This window comes from Somniosus microcephalus, chromosome 18, assembly GCF_052327205.1.
Source record: "Somniosus microcephalus isolate GS21.2 chromosome 18, FLI_Smic_1.0, whole genome shotgun sequence".
Classification (NCBI taxonomy): Eukaryota; Metazoa; Chordata; class Chondrichthyes; order Squaliformes; family Somniosidae; genus Somniosus; species Somniosus microcephalus.
Window position 1 is genome coordinate 6618203 of NC_141004.1, and position 19110 is coordinate 6637312.

The 19110-nt window shown below is 51.9% G+C and overlaps 1 protein-coding gene across 2 annotated transcripts in view; it reads left to right on the forward strand.

Annotated features, from left to right (window-relative positions):
- Window positions 1-10947, forward strand: part of atxn7l2a (ataxin 7-like 2a) — a 61016-nt gene extending 50069 nt beyond the window's left edge. For both annotated transcript variants that reach the window (XM_086010989.1, XM_086010990.1), the window contains exon 11: window positions 6163-10947. In XM_086010989.1, the coding sequence (XP_085867115.1) occupies window positions 6163-6180 (18 nt within the window). In that variant the 3' untranslated portion in view covers window positions 6181-10947. The remainder of the gene's footprint in view (window positions 1-6162) is intronic.
- Window positions 10948-19110: the final 8163 nt, after the last annotated feature.

The following is a 19110-nucleotide window of genomic DNA, read 5'->3' on the forward strand; positions in this document are numbered from 1 at the left end:
TACTGTTTGGGGGCCTATAAACAACTCCCACCAATGTTTTCTGCCCCTTGCTGTTTCTTAGCTCCACCCAAACGGATTCCACGTCTTGATTTTCGGAACTAAAATCCTTTCTACTGTCTTTATCCCATCCTTTATTATCAGGGCTACCCCTCCTCCTTTTCCATTTTGCCTATCTCTTCTGAAAGTTAAGTATCCTGGAATATTTAGTTCCCAACCTTGGCCACATTGCAACCATGTCTCCGTTATGGCTATTAGATCAAACCTGTTAATTTCTATCTGTTATTAATTCATCTATTTTGTTGCGAATGCTTTGCGCATTCAGATATGGTGCCTTTAGCTTTGACTTATTTCTATTTTTCCCTGATGTCACCTTAGTCACTGATGCCCTATTACCTTTGTTACTCTCTCTGTCCCTTCCTGACCCACTCTGCTTATTTTTACCCAAAACTCTACTCTGCTCTAGAGCCTTGACATTTCTCTCGCTACTTTTAAATTTACTCTTTCCTGAATCCTCCCACCCCCCCTTCATTTGTTTAAAGCACTGTCTACTGCCCTAGTTACTCGGTTTGCCAGGACACTGGTCCCAGCCCAGTTTAAGTGGAGCCCATCCCAACGGAACAGCTCCCTCTTTCCCCCAGTACTGGTGCCAGTGCCCCATGAACTGAAACCCCTTCCTCTCACACCACTCTTTGAGCCATGCATTTAAATCTCTAATCTGTTTGTCGCTATGCCAATTTGCGCATGAGGTTTTGCTTTTTAATTTGGATCCTAGCTCCTCAAACTCCCTCAGCAGAACCTCATTCCTAGTTCTACCTATGTCGTTGGTTCCTATGTGGACCACGACAACTGGATCCTCCCCCTCCCACTCCAAGTTCTCCTCCAGCCGTGCGGAGATGTCTTTAACCCTGGCACCGGGCAGGCAGCGCAACCTTCGGAACTCTCTGTCGTGGCAGCGGAGAACAGTATCTGCCCCCCTGACTATACTGTTCCCTATCACAACTACAGTCCCTTTCATTCCCCCACTTGAATGGCCTCCTGCACCAAGGTGCCATGGTCAGCGTGCTCATCCATTCTGCAGGCTTTTCCCTCATCCACACAGGCAGCAAGAGCCTCATACCTGTTGGACAAGAGCAAAGGCTGAGGCTCCTCCAGCACTGCACCTGGGGTCCCCTTACCTGCCTGTGGAGAGATCAGAATCGGGAATGCACAAGAAGCCATAATTGGAGGAGTGCAGATATCTGAGGGCTGTCGGCAATGTTCCCTCTAAACTGTCTTTGTTTTGCGCGGCCTGTTTATTTCCTTTAAATTTCTTTGCCTCCGCGGTATTTCAGATGGAAAAGCTTGTGAGCGGCCGACGCGGTACCTTGCAGATGACTGCGCAGCCATGCACGCGCGCAGCTTAGAGGGAACGTTGGTTGTGGGGCTGGAGGGGGTTCCAGAGGTAGGGCGGGGCGAGGCCATGGAGGGGTTTGTAAACCAGGATGAGAATTTTGAAATCGAGGTGTTGCAGTGCCAGTAGTCAATGTAGGTCAGCAAGCACAGGGGAGATGAGTGAATGGGACTTGGTGCGAGTTGGGGCACGGGCAGCCTTGGTGCGAGTTAGGGCACGGGGCAGCCTTGGTGCGAGTTGGGGCACGGGCAGCCTTGGTGCGAGTTGGGGCACGGGCAGCCTTGGTGCGAGTTGGGGTACGGGGCAGCCTTGGTGCGAGTTGGGACACGGGCAGCCTTGGTGCGAGTTGGGGCACGGGCAGCCTTGGTGCGAGTTAGGGCACGGGGCAGCCTTGGTGCGAGTTGGGACACGGGCAGCCTTGGTGCGAGTTGGGGCACGGGCAGCCGTGGTGCGAGTTGGGACACGGGCAGCCTTGGTGCGAGTTGGGACACGGGCAGCCTTGGTGCGAGTTGGGACACGGGCAGCCTTGGTGCGAGTTGGGACACGGGCAGCCTTGGTGCGAGTTAGGTCACGGGCAGCCTTGGTGCGAGTTGGGGCACGGGGCAGCCTTGGTGCGAGTTGGGGCACGGGGCAGCCTTGGTGCGAGTTGGGACACAGGCAGCCTTGGTGCGAGTTGGGACACGGGCAGCCTTGGTGCGAGTTGGGACACGGGCAGCCTTGGTGCGAGTTGGGACACGGGCAGCCTTGATGCGAGTTGGGACACGGGCAGCCTTGGTGCGAGTTGGGACACAGGCAGCCTTGGTGCGAGTTGGGACACGGGCAGCCTTGGTGCGAGTTGGGGCACGGGCAGCCTTGGTGCGAGTTGGGGCACGGGCAGCCTTGGTGCGAGTTGGGGTACGGGGCAGCCTTGGTGCGAGTTGGGGTACGGGCAGCCTTGGTGCGAGTTGGGGCACGGGGCAGCCTTGGTGCGAGTTGGGACACGGGCAGCCTTGGTGCGAGTTGGGACGCGGGCAGCCTTGGTGCGAGTTGGGGCACGGGGCAGCCTTGGTGCGAGTTGGGACGCGGGCAACCTTGGTGCGAGTTGGGACACAGGCAGCCTTGGTGCGAGTTGGGACACGGGCAGCCTTGGTGCGAGTTGGGACGCGGGCAGCCTTGGTGCGAGTTGGGGCACGGGCAGCCTTGGTGCGAGTTGGGACACAGGCAGCCTTGGTGCGAGTTGGGGCACGGGCAGCCTTGGTGCGAGTTGGGACGCGGGCAGCCTTGGTGCGAGTTGGGGCACGGGGCAGCCTTGGTGCGAGTTGGGGCACGGGCAGCCTTGGTGCGAGTTGGGGCACGGGCAGCCTTGGTGCGAGTTGGGGCACGGGGCAGCCTTGGTGCGAGTTGGGGGCACGGGCAGCCTTGGTGCGAGTTAGGGCACGGGCAGCCTTGGTGCGAGTTAAGTCATGGGCAGCCTTGGTGCGAGTTAGGGCACGGGGCAGCCTTGGTGCGAGTTGGGGCACGGGCAGCCTTGGTGCGAGTTGGGACACGGGCAGCCTTGGTGCGAGTTAAGTCATGGGCAGCCTTGGTGCGAGTTGGGGCACGGGCAGCCTTGGTGCGAGTTGGGGCACGGGCAGCCTTGGTGCGAGTTGGGACACGGGCAGCCTTGGTGCGAGTTGGGGCACGGGCAGCCTTGGTGCGAGTTGGGACACGGGCAGCCTTGGTGCGAGTTGGGGTACGGGCAGCCTTGGTGCGAGTTAAGTCATGGGCAGCCTTGGTGCGAGTTGGGGCACGGGCAGCCTTGGTGCGAGTTGGAGCACGGGCAGCCTTGGTGCGAGTTGGGGGCACGGGCAGCCTTGGTGCGAGTTGGAGCATGGGCAGCCTTGGTGCGAGTTAGGGCACGGGCAGCCTTGGTGCGAGTTAAGTCATGGGCAGCCTTGGTGCGAGTTAGGGCACGGGGCAGCCTTGGTGCGAGTTGGGGCACGGGCAGCCTTGGTGCGAGTTGGGACACGGGCAGCCTTGGTGCGAGTTAAGTCATGGGCAGCCTTGGTGCGAGTTGGGGCACGGGCAGCCTTGGTGCGAGTTGGGGCACGGGCAGCCTTGGTGCGAGTTGGGACACGGGCAGCCTTGGTGCGAGTTGGGGCACGGGCAGCCTTGGTGCGAGTTGGGACACGGGCAGCCTTGGTGCGAGTTAAGTCATGGGCAGCCTTGGTGCGAGTTGGGGCACGGGCAGCCTTGGTGCGAGTTGGGACACGGGCAGCCTTGGTGCGAGTTGGGGCACGGGCAGCCTTGGTGCGAGTTGGGACACGGGCAGCCTTGGTGCGAGTTGGGGTACGGGCAGCCTTGGTGCGAGTTAAGTCATGGGCAGCCTTGGTGCGAGTTGGGGCACGGGCAGCCTTGGTGCGAGTTAAGTCACGGGCAGCCTTGGTGCGAGTTGGAGCACGGGCAGCCTTGGTGCGAGTTGGGGCACGGGCAGCCTTGGTGCGAGTTGGGGCACGGGCAGCCTTGGTGCGAGTTGGGGGCACGGGCAGCCTTGGTGCGAGTTGGAGCATGGGCAGCCTTGGTGCGAGTTGGGGCACGGGCAGCCTTGGTGCGAGTTGGGACACGGGGCAGCCTTGGTGCGAGTTGGGGCACGGGCAGCCTTGGTGCGAGTTGGGGCACGGGCAGCCTTGGTGCGAGTTAAGTCACGGGCAGCCTTGGTGCGAGTTGGAGCACGGGCAGCCTTGGTGCGAGTTAAGTCATGGGCAACCTTGGTGCGAGTTGGGGCACGGGCAGCCTTGGTGCGAGTTAAGTCACGGGCAGCCTTGGTGCGAGTTAAGTCATGGGCAGCCTTGGTGCGAGTTGGGGCACGGGCAGCCTTGGTGCGAGTTAAGTCATGGGCAGCCTTGGTGCGAGTTGGAGCACGGGCAGCCTTGGTGCGAGTTGGGGCACGGGCAGCCTTGGTGCGAGTTAGGGCACGGGCAGCCTTGGTGCGAGTTGGGGTACGGGCAGCCTTGGTGCGAGTTAGGGCACGGGCAGCCTTGTTGCGAGTTGGGGCACGGGCAGCCTTGGTGCGAGTTGGGGCACGGGCAGCCTTGTTGCGAGTTGGGGCACGGGCAGCCTTGGTGCGAGTTGGGGCACGGGCAGCCTTGGTGCGAGTTGGGGCACGGGCAGCCTTGGTGCGAGTTGGGGCACGGGCAGCCTTGGTGCGAGTTGGAGCACGGGCAGCCTTGGTGCGAGTTGGGGCACGGGCAGCCTTGGTGCGAGTTGGGGCACGGGCAGCCTTGGTGCGAGTTGGGGCACGGGCAGCCTTGGTGCGAGTTAGGGCACGGGCAGCCTTGGTGCGAGTTAAGTCATGGGCAGCCTTGGTGCGAGTTGGGGCACGGGCAGCCTTGGTGCGAGTTGGAGCACGGGCAGCCTTGGTGCGAGTTGGGGCACGGGCAGCCTTGGTGCGAGTTAGGGCACGCGCAGCCTTGGTGCGAGTTGGGGTACGGGCAGCCTTGTTGCGAGTTGGGGCACGGGCAGCCTTGGTGCGAGTTGGGGCACGGGCAGCCTTGGTGCGAGTTGGGGCACGGGCAGCCTTGTTGCGAGTTGGGGCACGGGCAGCCTTGGTGCGAGTTGGGGCACGGGCAGCCTTGGTGCGAGTTGGGGCACGGGCAGCCTTGGTGCGAGGTGGGGCACGGGCAGCCTTGGTGCGAGTTAGGGCATGGGCAGCCTTGGTGCAAGTTGGGGCACGGGGCAGCAGAGTTTTGGATGAGCTCAAGTTTACGGCGGGTGGAAGGACGAAGAAGGCTGGTGGTTGTTAACCATATGGAGCAGGAGGGCCAGGGCTCCAGTCCAGATTGGCGCTGATCTTGGCTGAGGTACTCCAATTGCCCTTCATGCCCTTGTGGAGGGTGTGAAAAGCAGTGATGGAACCGCGAGGGGGGGTGGTCACTGGTGAACAGTGCCAAGGTGTAACTTGGGGGCATTGCTCCTGTTCTTCTTGGTGATAGCGGTTTGCAGGGGAGGGAGTAAAACCATGATTGGTGTGCGCCTGAATTCCTGCTGCATGCAAAGCGCCTGCCACAGTGAGAGCATGTTAAACTAGCCCCGCTTTTAACTTAACCTCAATTTTTTTTAAAAAATCATTTATTTCTGTCAGCCACTTGGAGAACTCGCCAGGTTTTCATAATGGTGGGGCAACCTCTGGACAAGCCACGTCCCCCCATCCAGATGTGTAGGAGCAAGGATCAGACACTGCGCTTTGAATCGGAGACCCACCGTTAATGCAGTCTCCCTTCCCCACATCTGAAGAGTGTTTCGTTCGAGTCAGCCGTGGCTCAGTGGGCAGCACTCTCACCTCCGAGGTTGCGGGTTCAAGTCCCGCTCCAGAGACTCGACCACAAAATCTAGGCCGACACTTCCAGTGCAGTGCTGAGGGAGTGCTGCACTGTTGGAGGTGCCGTCTTTTGCATGAGGCGTTAAACCGAGGCCCCGTCTGCTCTCTCAAATGGATGTAAAAGATGCCACGGCCACTATTTCGAAGAAGAGCAGGGGAGTTCTCCCCAGTGTCCTGGCCAATATTTAGCCCTCAACCAAGATCATTAAAAGAGATGATCTGGTCATTATTACATTGCTGTTTGTGGGAGCTTGCTGTGTGCAAATTGGCTGCCGCGTTTCCTACATTGCAACAGTGACTACACTTCAAAAAGTACTTCATTGGCTGTAGAGGGCTTTGGGACGTCCTGAGGTCACGAAAGGAGCTGTAGAAATGAAAGTTCTGAGAGTGGGTTCGTTTAGTGGATGTTAATCTCTCTTTCTGTCTCCCCCCCCAGGCAAAAGTGCGCCCCTGAAAGCGAGCCTGCCCCAGATCTGCTGGGGGGATACGGGACCTGGAACCTTCCGTCCGTCAGTCACCACCTCCAGCCCTTTGTCCACACAAACCAGAGCCAGTCGCGGGCGTCGAGCCTTCAGTCGTACCACAGGCTGTTTATGCACAAATCGAAGCGGGCACCCGCACTAGCCGCCTCGTTCGGTACAAACTGCTTTTTTGAGCGTGTGGACGACGACTCGTATTGCGTTCCATGTCTGTAGTGGGAGTCGCTGCGCTCGTCATCGATTGGCTTTGTTTGTCGGCTTCTTCCGATCTCTCCACTCTGAGGTGACGCCTTCCCGGTCGCTTGACGTGGCAGCCTTGCTCCGTGCCAATGTGAAAGGGACCTTTTTACAAACGCGCGCAAAAATGGCCCATGAGGCGCGCATCCCCGTGATTTTGCCTCCAAAGCATTGGAGAATGACGGGGAGTGTTTCAGCCACGTTTTCGATCTGCGCTCCCTGCGGGCGGGGGGGGGGGGGGGTCTCCCCATGGCATTGCTTGTGCTCCCCCGCCCCCTCCCCCCCCACCCCATCCTCTCCTAAAGGCACTGACTCACATCGGGGTTCAGTCCCACGGGCGCCGGACGCCCTCTGGGCAACGTTCCCTGTGAGTTGCGCTTTGTTATGCGCGGCCTGTTTCTTTTAATGTGCGGTCCCTTTAAATTTCTGCGTGTAAAAGTCGATGAGCGGCCTGCGTGGGATCTTTCAGATTACCGTGCGGCCGTACGCCCGTACCTTAGCGGGAACATTGCCTCTGGATACCTTCCCCCGAGGAGCCATTGCTCTCGTAAGACCCTAGATGTTTCACTGTCAGCAAGAGCCCCCAACACCCCCCCCCCCTCACTGGCTGTGTTTCCCCCGGCCCACCTCCCCCCTGTCCAGGGCACCAAGGCCCAGCACTGTATCCCTCTTGCCACCCTAACGGTGATCACCCTAGCGCCCAGACTGGGCAGTGCCCCTTACCCACACTGAGCAGTCTGATGGAAGGGAGAAAGGTTGAGAGACGAGGAGGATGGCTGTCACCGGCTTGAAGTTTCTACGTACCGAATATCTGATTGGAAGAGCCTGAACAATTCCGATCACAAACGTAAAAGGGGGAGGAAAAAGATTACACATCCACAGGAACTGGAGACGAATGGGCCGATTTTCTTCTTTCCGAACATGTTACATCACTGGGAAACATTTCCCGAAACGTGGGTCCGGCCATGAGGCACATTTGGAATATGGCCTCTTGCGTGTGAAAGCGTGACAGACTTGAGATAGAACGCACTGAAGGCAAGGAATGGTTTGACTTCTGGTAATTCGGTAATCATTCATTATTGCTCTTTAAGCCTGGTTTCAAATAATACCTTGGCTTCCCCGTCTGCCGCCGGGTGATGGTCTGGTCATTGGTGACCCCCCAGTGTTTGGGTGAAGCCTGGAAGCGTATTTGCCATTTTATTAACTTTCTGCCCTCTCGCTCCAGCTTGCCCCCATCCCCGGAAGGTGCTGACTCTGTTGTACACAGCCCCTCAGTGCAGGTGTCTCTGCCCTCTGCTCCTTTGCTAAAGTGGTGTCAACCTAGAGAGTCACCATTGTGGGGGAGGGAGGAGGAGGCCCAATCCTGCCTCAACCAGCTGTCTCGGATCAGCTAAGATGGTTGATTGATCCTGAGCTCCTCCTGGCCCGCATGGCTCACTGTACAGTACCCATCGAAGCTTCGGGTGAGCAGTTCCAGTTAGCACTCTGCTGCCTCACTGACCCGGAGAGATGGGAACTAAGCTAAGTTCACGTTTTAATGATAAGTATGACCCTATGAGGGGCCTGCACCCGTTGTAATGTCATTTGATTTCCCTCGCTGCCACCAAAAGAAACCTCTATTTAACCTTTGAACGAGGGGCCCTGACCTGGACCCGAGTGCGCACACCTCCTCTTGTGACCATTGCAAAGAGCTGGAGCCTGATCCAACAGGGGAGAAGGGACAGATTTACGATGCCCACTGCAGACTCGTTCAGCATGTGGAGTGCGTCACAATAAAGAGCAGCTTTAAATAACAGAACACAGATGTTTGTGGGTGGAGAGTTTATATTTAAAAAAAAGAACCTTTGCCGGTCCCAGCAAGCTTCCAATATCTGCGACCAGGTTCCTGGAGTATTCATAGTGCGACGGGCTCATTCAAAGGCCCGGGGCTTTCTTCAAACTCTCTCTTTTGTTTCTTCCAACTGAACTATTCTCAAATCAAACCATTCCTTAGTCCACGATAAGCTGAGCAGAAGTTTCATACATTTCGCTGGTGCTCGAAGCTCCTATTTTGGAGCAGAAAAGGTTGAACGATATTTTATTTTTTATTTCATTCGGTTATTTCATATTTATGTTTCCGGCCTAATTGGTTTCAACAGCCTTTTAGAGATCGGAGTGACTTTTTTTATTTCTCCATAGCTTTTCTTTTTTTTTTATTGTATAACTATATATATTTTTTTAAGTTGTGTATTTTTTTTATATATATATAATTTTGCTGTACATTTCTCACAATCAGTGCTGTGAATCAGTAACCGAGGGACCGCGCTGAGCGGCCGAGCGGCTTCTGGTGGTGATTTTTTTCCTGGGTAATGTTTGAAATCTGGGTTCACGAGGAAAAAAAATTAACTACGCAATGTTGTTGTTCTCTCCGTCGGTGACTGAAAGGGTTAAATTCCAAATGCACACGCAAACCTGCTGTGTTACAAACACCTGAGCGGAGAGGGCAGTTTTCGCTGGACTAGTCCAGTGTCTACAGTCACCCGCTGGGAGCTTGTACACGGTTTGAACGAGCTCGATGAATGCACTCGGCAGGGTTCAGGTTAACCTAACGCGCTCCCACGGCAAACGTGACGCGATCGACTTAGGAATGATACAGCACGGAAGGAGGCCATTTGGCCCACCGTGTCTGTGCTGGCTCTGAAAGAGCTATCTAATTAGTCCCACTCCCCCTGCCCCTTTCCCCACAGTCCTTCAAATTTTTCTGTTTCAAGTATATATCCAACAGAACATAATATTGGGCACTGTGTAAAATCGGGTAGTCGATCTGATTACGTCAGTTTCCCACCGGACAGGTTAGGTTAAAATTACCCCCAATCTATAATTTTGCCATTATGGATTTGTTTTGTGTTTTTACGGTAAGGGATGTTTGGTGCTGGGGAATGAACACTTCCCGTATCCGGCACTAGTTGTCATCATCAAGCACTCAAAGAGTTGGGGTACCTGGTGCCTTATTCATTGAGCACCCTGAGCGAGATCACAACACGGCCAAGGTTCCACCGCCAAGGCCAATCCCGCTCACTCGCCATCCCTGTCCTCAACGGCCTCCACTGGCTCCTTGTCCCGCAGTGCACTGAGTTCAAAATCCTTGTGCTTGTTTACAAATCCTCTCCACCCCCCCAACCCTGGCCTTGCCCCTCCCTACCTCTGTGTCCTTCTCAAACCCTACATCCCAGTTGACACACTTTGGTCCTCTGATTCTGGCCTCGGGTGCATTTACCCCTCCCACCCCAATACTGCACCATTGGGAGCAGAGTTTCCAGCCCTCTGTGTGCAACTCCCTTCCCTAAACTCTACTCCCTCTCCCCCACATGCTACTTCCCGCTCCTCCTCTAAAAGACTGTAGGAAACCTATCCATTTGTGCTTACAGTCACTGCTCCCAACTGTCCCACTATCACTTGCCATCCATTGCTCCGTGAAGCACCTCTACTTTAACAACACTGTATAAATTTGAGTAGAATAAGGCCCCCTTCACTCAGCCCACCCTCAGATGAGTGCCCGCTACCCTACCTCTCCTGCAGCAGTGCGACAGTTTTCCATTTCCCAGACCACCAGTTTTGTGGTAATTAATGCCGAATCAAGAGCCATTTTATGCTGGGCGCTTGCCATTAGACACTGGATTCGGACTGCCCCAAGCTCATTTCACACACGACCCTAACAGTCAGCAAATCGAGGAGAGTTTCGACCCATCAGTCTGGGCTGGATTGGAACCCAGGTCCCGGAGATAAAAGGACAGCTTCTGACTAAGTGCCCGAACCAGCCCAGCCTGCGGTCCTAGTTACCGTTCTAGCAGACACGTCTCTCTTGTTACCTGTGCCCCACCTGCCTTAAACAGCCAGTTCAGTGGAGTGCGAAAGGTGACCCTCATAATACAGGTTCAAGCAATTGGCTGAGAGAGACATGAGAATGTAAAGTATTGAACTATAGCGTCAGTCGTGGAGATCAAAATGCCAAGGAGTGTAAATGTCTGGAAAGTTTGTAATCGTTGTGTATTGATAATTATGCAAATATCTTTTGTATTTGATCTAGTAATGACACATTGTCTATAATATTTTACAAGTTTGAAATGGTCAAATATATATCTATATATACAGATAAATACATATATATAGTGACCGAATGTTACAAATGCCAGGTGTATACCATTGAGGGTATCTGAGAGATACCTGGGCTACAACTGAAGGGCAGTGAGCTGTCAGAATGCAAACCTTTGCGGTGTCAGTAGTCATTGTAATTTATTGTATAGATCAAGGCTTCAAAATCTGAATCAGGTTTTGAATTTTTGTTTCAATTTTTAACTTTTTTTGGGGGGGTGGGGTGCGCGTGGGGGCGTTAAGTTGACGTCTGGATTGGAAAGACTCCAGATCAGGTTCTATCCAGCCCAGTCGGATCCGACTTACTCCTTAGCACATCCTGAACCCAACCAGACTGATCTAAAACATGGTCAGGGGTCCCGGTGTGGGGGCGGTGGGGGGGGGTTGGCGGGGGAGAGTAAGTGTGATAATTCAGTGCGTAAGGTCCCGCCTGCGTTCACACTCTCATTTAATAACAATTTTCCAACGTGCAGAGTGAGATACAATTTAAAAAGAACTATGAAAAGAAAATGGGGTTTGTAAACACTGATAACAAATGTACATGTTAATGAGGCGTTGCACAGTAGGAAGAAAGACTGAAGATAGGAGAGAGTGTCTGCGATTGCACAGCAACTCTTTTTCTGGTTCTCTTAATTTTGAGCCCCCATCATTAATGCCTCACCCACCAGTGAGAGCGATGTACCACTATCTACTCATCATAATCTTTCACCATCTTGGAAGGCCTCTTATCAGGTCACCCCTTGCATAGAATGTGCAGCACAGAAACAGGCCATTCGGCTCTACTGGTCCGTGCCGGTGTTTATGCTGCACACGAGCCTCCTCCCACCCGCTTCTCACCCTATCAGCATATCCTTCTATTCCTTTCTCTTGCATGTGTTTATCTAGCTTCCCCTTAAATGCATCAATACTATTCGCCTCAACCACTCCCTGTGGCAGCGAGTTCCACATTCTACACAGGATTTCATGGGATATACAGCACAGAAACAGGCCATTCGGCCCAACCAGTCCATGCCGGCATTTATGCTCCACTCGATCCTCCTCCCGTCTTTCCTCATCTAACACTATCAGAATAACCCTCTATTCCCTTCTCCCTCATATGCTTGTCTAGCCTCCCCTTAAAGGCATCTATACTATTTGCTTCAACCACTCCCTGTGGTAGCGAGTTCCACATTCTCACCACTCTCTGGGTAAAGAAGTTTCTCCTGAATTCCCTATTGGATTTCTTGGTGACTCTTATATTGATGGCCTTTAGTTATGCTCTTCTCCACAAGTAGAAACATTTTCTCTCTATCCACTATCAAAAATTTTCATAATTTTAAAGACCTCTATTAGGTCAACCCCCAGCCTTTTTTCAAGAGAAAAGAGACCCAGCCTGTTCATCCTTTCCTGATATGTATACCCTCGCATTTCTGGTATCATCCTTGTAAATCTTCTCTGATCCCTCTCCAGTGCCTCTATATCCTTTTTATAATATGGCGACCAGAACTGTACGCAGTACTCCAAGTGTGGTCTAACCAAGGTTCGATACAGGTTTAGCATAACTTCCCTACTTTTCAATTCTGTACCTCTAGAAATAAACCCTAGTGCTTGGTTTGCTTTTTTTATGGCATTTCTAACCTCCGTCGCAACTTTTAGTGATTTGTGTATTTGTACTACGGAATCCCTTTGTTCCTCTACCCCACCTAGACTCGCACCCTCCAAGTAATAAGTGACCTCCCTATTCTTCCTACCAAAATGTAATACCTCACATTCTCACCACTCTCCGGGTAAAGAAGTTTCTCCTGAATTCCCGATTGGATTTATTAGTGACTCTCTTATATTGATGGCCCCTAGTTCTGGTCTCCCCCACAAGTGGAAACATCTTCTCTCCAAGTCTACCCTATCAAACCCCTTCCTAATTTTATAGACCTCTATCAGGTCACCCCTCAGCCTTCTCTTTTCTAGAGAAAAGCACCCCTTGACCTTCTACACTCTAATGAAAGTTCGAAAATCACAAATGTTGGAAATCTGAAACAAAAATAAAAACTGCTGGAAATGCAGAGCAGGTCAGTCAGCATCTGAAAGAGCAAATCTCAACCCGAAACGTTGACTCTATTTCTCTCTCCACGGATGTTGCCTGGCCTGCTGAGTTTTTCCAGCGTTTTCTGTTGTTATTTCTGAAAGAGCAAAGACGGGTTGAGGGGGTGTGACCAGGGTGCTTGTCGAGGGTAGGGGAGCCAGCTCTGATTGGACGTATTCCAGAAGGTTTAATCACATGACCTCCCAACGACCCCGCGCTCGCTCCATTGATCACTTGACGTCCGTCCTCACGGCGCCCTGCCTTCCCACAGCCAATCAGAAAGCGAGCAGGCTCTTCATTACCTGATTGGATGATTCTTGCCCGCCAGTTGAGCAGCCTCCCCCCCCCCCCTCCCCCAATCTCCAATATTGTCCTAATGCTCCTATGATTTTCCTCCTGGGAAATTAATCTTTAATTTCCTAATGGAGGATTTTGCTGAAACATTAATCTCACTTTTCTCTCTCTCGTTTTCATTATACCAGAGTGTTGGGACTGCACTGTGCTCAGGAGGGGGAACAACTGCGGGTGTGATTTAGATCATTTTAAAGTTGGATTAGTTGCAGTGAAAGTTCTTTTAAGCTAGAAGATAAGGAATCGAATAATTACCTCATACGAGCTGCTGCTCAGGCCTGTAAGCTGACAATTTTGTTTCAGTCGTTTTTTTTGTGTGGTTGATCCCACTTTGCTACAAACTATTTAACAAGTGTGCTCATTGTTTATTAGAGGTTACTAGTTACTTTATAAATCGGATCATAGTCTCCATCCCTTTTATGGCCCATCGCTGTACTGTAAGCTGGGACTTGGGACTGATAAAAGGCGATGTCCCGTTGGCTCCAGGGTATTATCCAGTGAGTAGCTGAACCATATAAGATTGGTCAGGTCCTTGACACTATCCCTGATCCGTGCTACGGTTGGTTGAAGTCACCTGGGACGGCCTTTCAAAATTCTACCTTTGCCATCAGCGTCTCTAGTCTCAGAAGGCGAAGGTTCCTTCTGACTATCCAGTGATTCCCGCTGGAATTGAGCAAGTATCTCTTCGGCAGTCCCTCGGAACCGAGGATGACTTGCTTCCACATTAAAAATGAGTTCACAGGTGACTGATGAGTCCAATGCGGAACCTACAGCCTCTGTCACAGGTGGGGCAGACGGTGGTTGGAGGGGCGGGTGGGTGGGGTGCTTGGATTGACATGCGCTGCCTGCGCTTGGCTTCCGCTTGCTCCCGGCGAAGAGACTTGAGGTGTTCGGTGCCTTCCTGGATGCATCAGTATGGGCATCAGTTGAAGGCAGGGTCCGGCTCCACTGTGAACCCTCTGTAGTTGAACAGCCTGCCAACACTTTGGCTGGGGTTCTCCTCCTCCCTGTTAGGGGGAGGACTCATGGGCTGAGGAATAGAGAAGTGGGAAACCTCCGCCTTTGCTTTCTGGGCAAGGTGAGGTATCCGAGAGCCGTCAGCGACCTCGGCATAAACTAGTGCAGCAGGAAACGGCAAGAGAAAGGAAAAAGAGCCAAGGGGCTGAGAAAGGACTGGAGCCCTCGGAAGCTGCCAGAACCAGCGCAGTGTCAAAAACAAAATGTTTTCTGATTTACCCTGCCTGTTCTTTTCAGGTGATGTTTTTATTTCAAGCACATAACTTTATAAAACTGAGAGCAGCCCTTTCGCCGGAGGCCGGATTCAAAACCCACACAGGGCTTCAGGCGAGCTGAATTATTATTAAACCGACCTGGCGTGGCTGCTGTTAAATGACCGACGGGAACCTCCAGCCACAACAAACGGAAATGGGTTCCAACATGTTTTATGTTGATCAGGACTGGTTCGGAGTCACCCCTTTCCCCCACTCCCCTCCTGAAGGTGCTGACTCCCGCGGGGCTGCCAGCCACGCTAAGGGTGAGCCTAGATGGTGAATGTGTGGTAGGCTGTTTGACCATGGAAGGCACCACAGCCCAGCTCAAATCTCTGCTGGGACTGATGGTTTCCCCCCGCTACACATGTGCAATCCAGCAAGGGTCACTCGATTGTGATCATGGGCTGGAATCCAGGCTGATGGTGCCCTGGGGCCGCTGAGGGCGAGCGCACACTTCCCCAGCAGAGATCAGCCACTATTGGAACCGCAATCCACCCCCGGACCCCCTTGGGAGTCATTCACCCCGCCGACTCGCCATTCCACTCATCCTTGGCTCCAGGCTGCCTCCTGTACACCTGCTGGAGAAAGTTTGCTTTGAATGATGATTACTGTCTAACTAATATTTATGGGATTTTTTTTATATAGACTTTAGACCTCACTGTTTTTTGGTTTATAAGCAAATAAATGTATAATTTATAACACCCAAACAGACGTTTTGAATAAAGTTTTTTTGTTGTTTATCGCTGTTTGCTGAGCAATTTGGATATTTTTTTTAAATAAAGTTTTATTAGAATTTTTCAAGCGTCCTGTCTCATATTAACTTCTAAATACGCCGCTTGATGTGAGAGTGGGACTGGAGAGTATTCGCATTTATATCACAGACAACAGAAATGTTACAAAGCACTGCATGTGGAATTTGTTACTTTTTGAAGTGCAGACACTCGTTGACTAAAAAGACAGACTTGCATTTCTATAGCGCTTTTCACACCCTCAGCACCTCCCAAAGCGCTTTACAGCCAATGAAGTACTTTTTGAAGTGTAGTCACTGTTGTAATGTAGGAAAAACGGCAGCCAATTTGTGCACAGCAAGCTCCCACAAACAGCAATGTGATAATGACCAGATAATCTGTTTTAGTGATGTTGATTGAGGGATAAATATTGGCCCCAGGACACCAGGATAATTCCCCTGCTCTTCTTTGTGTCATGGGATCTTTAACATCCACCTGAGGGTTCAGATGGGGCCTCGGTTTAATGTCTCATCCGAAAGACTGCACCTCCGACAGTGCAGCACTCCTTCAGCACTGCACTGGGAGTGTCAGCCCAGATTTTTGTGCTCAAGTCTCTGGAGCGGGACCTGATCCCACAAGCTTCAGACTCGGGCAAGAGTGCTGCCCACTGAGCCACAGCTGACACCTGTAGGCAAACATGGCAGCCAATTTGCACACAGCAAGATCCCACGAGCGGCAATGAGATGAATAAGTAAATAATTAGTTTTTGGTGGTGTCGAATGTGAGAGGAATATTGTGCCAGGGTGCCAGCAAAACTCCCCTTCTCTTCGATTGGTGCTTTGGTATCTTTAATGTATGCCTGCATCCATTAGAACAGGCCAATATGAACTTGGTTTAACATCTCACCCAAAGGCCAGTACCTCCGACAATGCAGCACTCCCTCAGTACTGCATTGAACTGACAATCTATAGGTGCCTTTCCATAACTCACATGGATACTGGGAGAGCAACACTTGGAGAAAGAAAGGTAAGACTTGCATTTCTATAGCGCCTTTCACGACTTCAGGACTTCCTAAAGTGCTTTACAGCCAATGAAGTACTTTTGGAGTGTTGTCATGTAGGAAACGCAGCAGCCAATTTGCACACAGCAAGATCCCACAAAAAGCGATGTGATCATGACCAAATCATTTTAGCGATGTTGGCTGAGATATAAATATTGGCCAGGACACTGGGGAAGAACTCCCCTGCTCTTTGAAATAGTGCCATGGGATTTTTTACGTCCACCTGAGAGGGCAGACGGGGCCTCAGTTTAATGTCTCATCTGAACGACGGCACCTCCGACCGTGCAGCACTCCCGCAGCACTGCACTGGGAGTGTTGGCCTGGGATTTTGTGCTCAAGTGTCTGGAGTGGGACTTGAACCTATGCCCGTCTGACTCAGAGCTAAGAGTGCTACCCACTGAGCCACCAGGAAAGGCACAGGAATTGTGTAGCACTCATAGGGTTGCAACCATCCAGATTTACAAACATATGAACAATGACAGACAGGGAAAGACCCTCTTGTCCATCCAGCCTGTCCCACACAGTTGCGATGCCTTGTGTATCACAATATATACACTCCCCGCCCCACCCCAAACCTCCCCACCCCACCCCAAACCATGCAATCTCCTGGGAGAGGTTAAAAAACCATGCCAATTTCTGTGAAATTCATCTCTGACACCTCCCCCCCCCCCCCGGCAATTGAAACTAATGCAGGAGATCACTGGAACTGCGCTGTCTGAAGATTAAATTACAAATTGGATGCCTGGAGTTTGGATTTTTTTGAAAGAGAATGCCCTTTTTGTTGTATTTAAGGGTGGGGCTCACTTCTGAAAGGGTTGAAGTATGAAGACGGGTTGCATAGACGAGACTTGTATTTCCTTCAATATAGAAGATTAAGGTGTGATCTAATTGAAGTATTTAAGATGATTAAAGGGTTTGATAGAGAAACTACTTCCTCTGCTGTGGAAGTCCAGAACAAGGGGGCATAGCTTTAACATTAGAATTAGGCCGTCCAGGGGTGATGTCAGGTAGCATCTTCACACAAAGGGTAGTGAAAATTTGGAACTTTCTCCCCCAAAAAGCTGTTGAGGCTGGGGGTCAATTGAAAATTTCAAAACTGAGATTGATAGATTTTTGTTAGGTAAGGGAATTAAGGGTTACGGAACCAAGGTGGGTAGATGGAGTTAAGGTATAGATCAGCCATGATCTCATTGAATGGCAGAACAGACTTGAGGGGCTGAATGGCCTGTTCCCTTGGATTCCCTGCCCCAGCTCATCTGCTGCTGAAACCCTCATCCATGCCTTTGTTACCTCGAGACTTGACTATTCCAACACACTCCGGGTTGGCCTCCCATCTTCCACCCTCCATAAACTTCAGCTCATCGAAAACTCAGCTGCCTGTGTCCTAAATCGCACCAAGACCCGTTCACACATCACCCCTGTGCTTGCTGACCTACATTGGCTCCCTGGTCCAGCAATGCCTCGATTTTAAAATTCTCATCCTTGCTTTCAAATCCCTCCATGGCCTCGCCCCTCCCTATCGCTGTAATCTTCTCCAACTCCACAACCCCCTGAGATCTCTGCGCTCTTCCAATTCTGGTCTCTTGCACATCCCGTTTTTAATCGCTCCACCATTGGTGGCCATGCCTTCTGTTGCCTGGGCCCTCAGCTATGGAATTCCTTGCCTAAACCGCTCCGATTCTCTCTACCTCTCTTTCCTCCTTTAAGACGTTCCTTAAAACCTGCCTCTGGCCAAGCTTTTGGTCACCTGTCCTAATATCTCCTTATGTTGCTTGGTGTCAAGTTTTGTTTGATAATCGCTCCTGTGAAGCATCTTGGGATGTTTTACCAAGTTAAAGGTGCTGTATAAATACAAGGTGTTGTACCCTGGGGAGACCAAATGCAGATTGGGTGACCGCTTTGTGGAACACCTCCGTTCAGTCCGCAAGCGTGACCCCGAGCTTTCGGTCGCCTGTCACTTGGGGTATGGTAGCATAGTGGCTATGTTACTGGACTAGTAATCCAGAGACCTGGACTAATGATCCAGAGACATGAGTTCAAATGCCCACCATGGCAGCTGTGGAATTTAAATTCAATTAAATAAATCTGGAATTAAAAAAACTAGTATCAGTAATGGTGACCATGAAACTACCGGATTGTCATAAAAACCCATCTGGTTCACTAATGTCCTTCAGGGAAGGAAATCTGCCACCCTTACCTGGTCTGGCTTGTATGTGATTCCAGACCCACAGCAATGTGATTGACTCTTAACTGCCCTCTGTGGTTCAAGAAGGTGGCTCACCACCACCTTCTCAACAACAACAACAACTTGTATTTATATAGCGCCTTTAACATAGTAAAACATCCCAAGATGCTTCACGGGAGTAATAAAAGACAAAAAATTTGACAGCGAGCCACATACGGTGAAATTAGGGCAGGTGACCAAAAGCTTGGTCAAAGAGGTAGGCTTTAAGGAGCGTCTTAAAGGAGGAAAGAGAGGTAGCGAGGCGGAGAGGTTTAGGCAGGGAATTCCAGAGCTTAGGGCCTAGACAATAGAAGGCACGGCCGCCAAAGGTTGAGTGGTTATAATCAAGGATGCTCAAGAGGGCAGAATTAGAGGAGCGCAGATATCTCGGGGGGTTGTGGGGCTGAAGGAGATTACAGAGATAGGGAGAGGCGAGACCATGGAGGGAGGTGTAAACAAGGATGAGAATTTTGAAATCGAGGCACTGCTTAACTGGGAGCCAATGTAGGTCAGCGAGCACTGGGGGTGATGGGCGAATGGGACTTGGTGCAAGTTAAGACACGGACAGCCGAGTTTTGGATGACCCCAAGTTTACGTAGGGCAGAATGTGGGAGGCCGGCCAGGAGTGAGTTGGAATAGTCAAGTCTAGAGGTAACAAAGGCAGGGATGAGGGTTTCAGCAGTGGATGAGCTGAGGCAAGGGCGGAGACGGGTGATGTTATGGAGGTGGAAATAGGTGGTCTTAGTTATGCTGCGGATATGTGGTCGGAAGCTCATTTCAAGGTCAAATATGACACCAAGGTTGCGAACAGTGTGGTTCAGCCTCAGACAGATGCTAGGGAGAG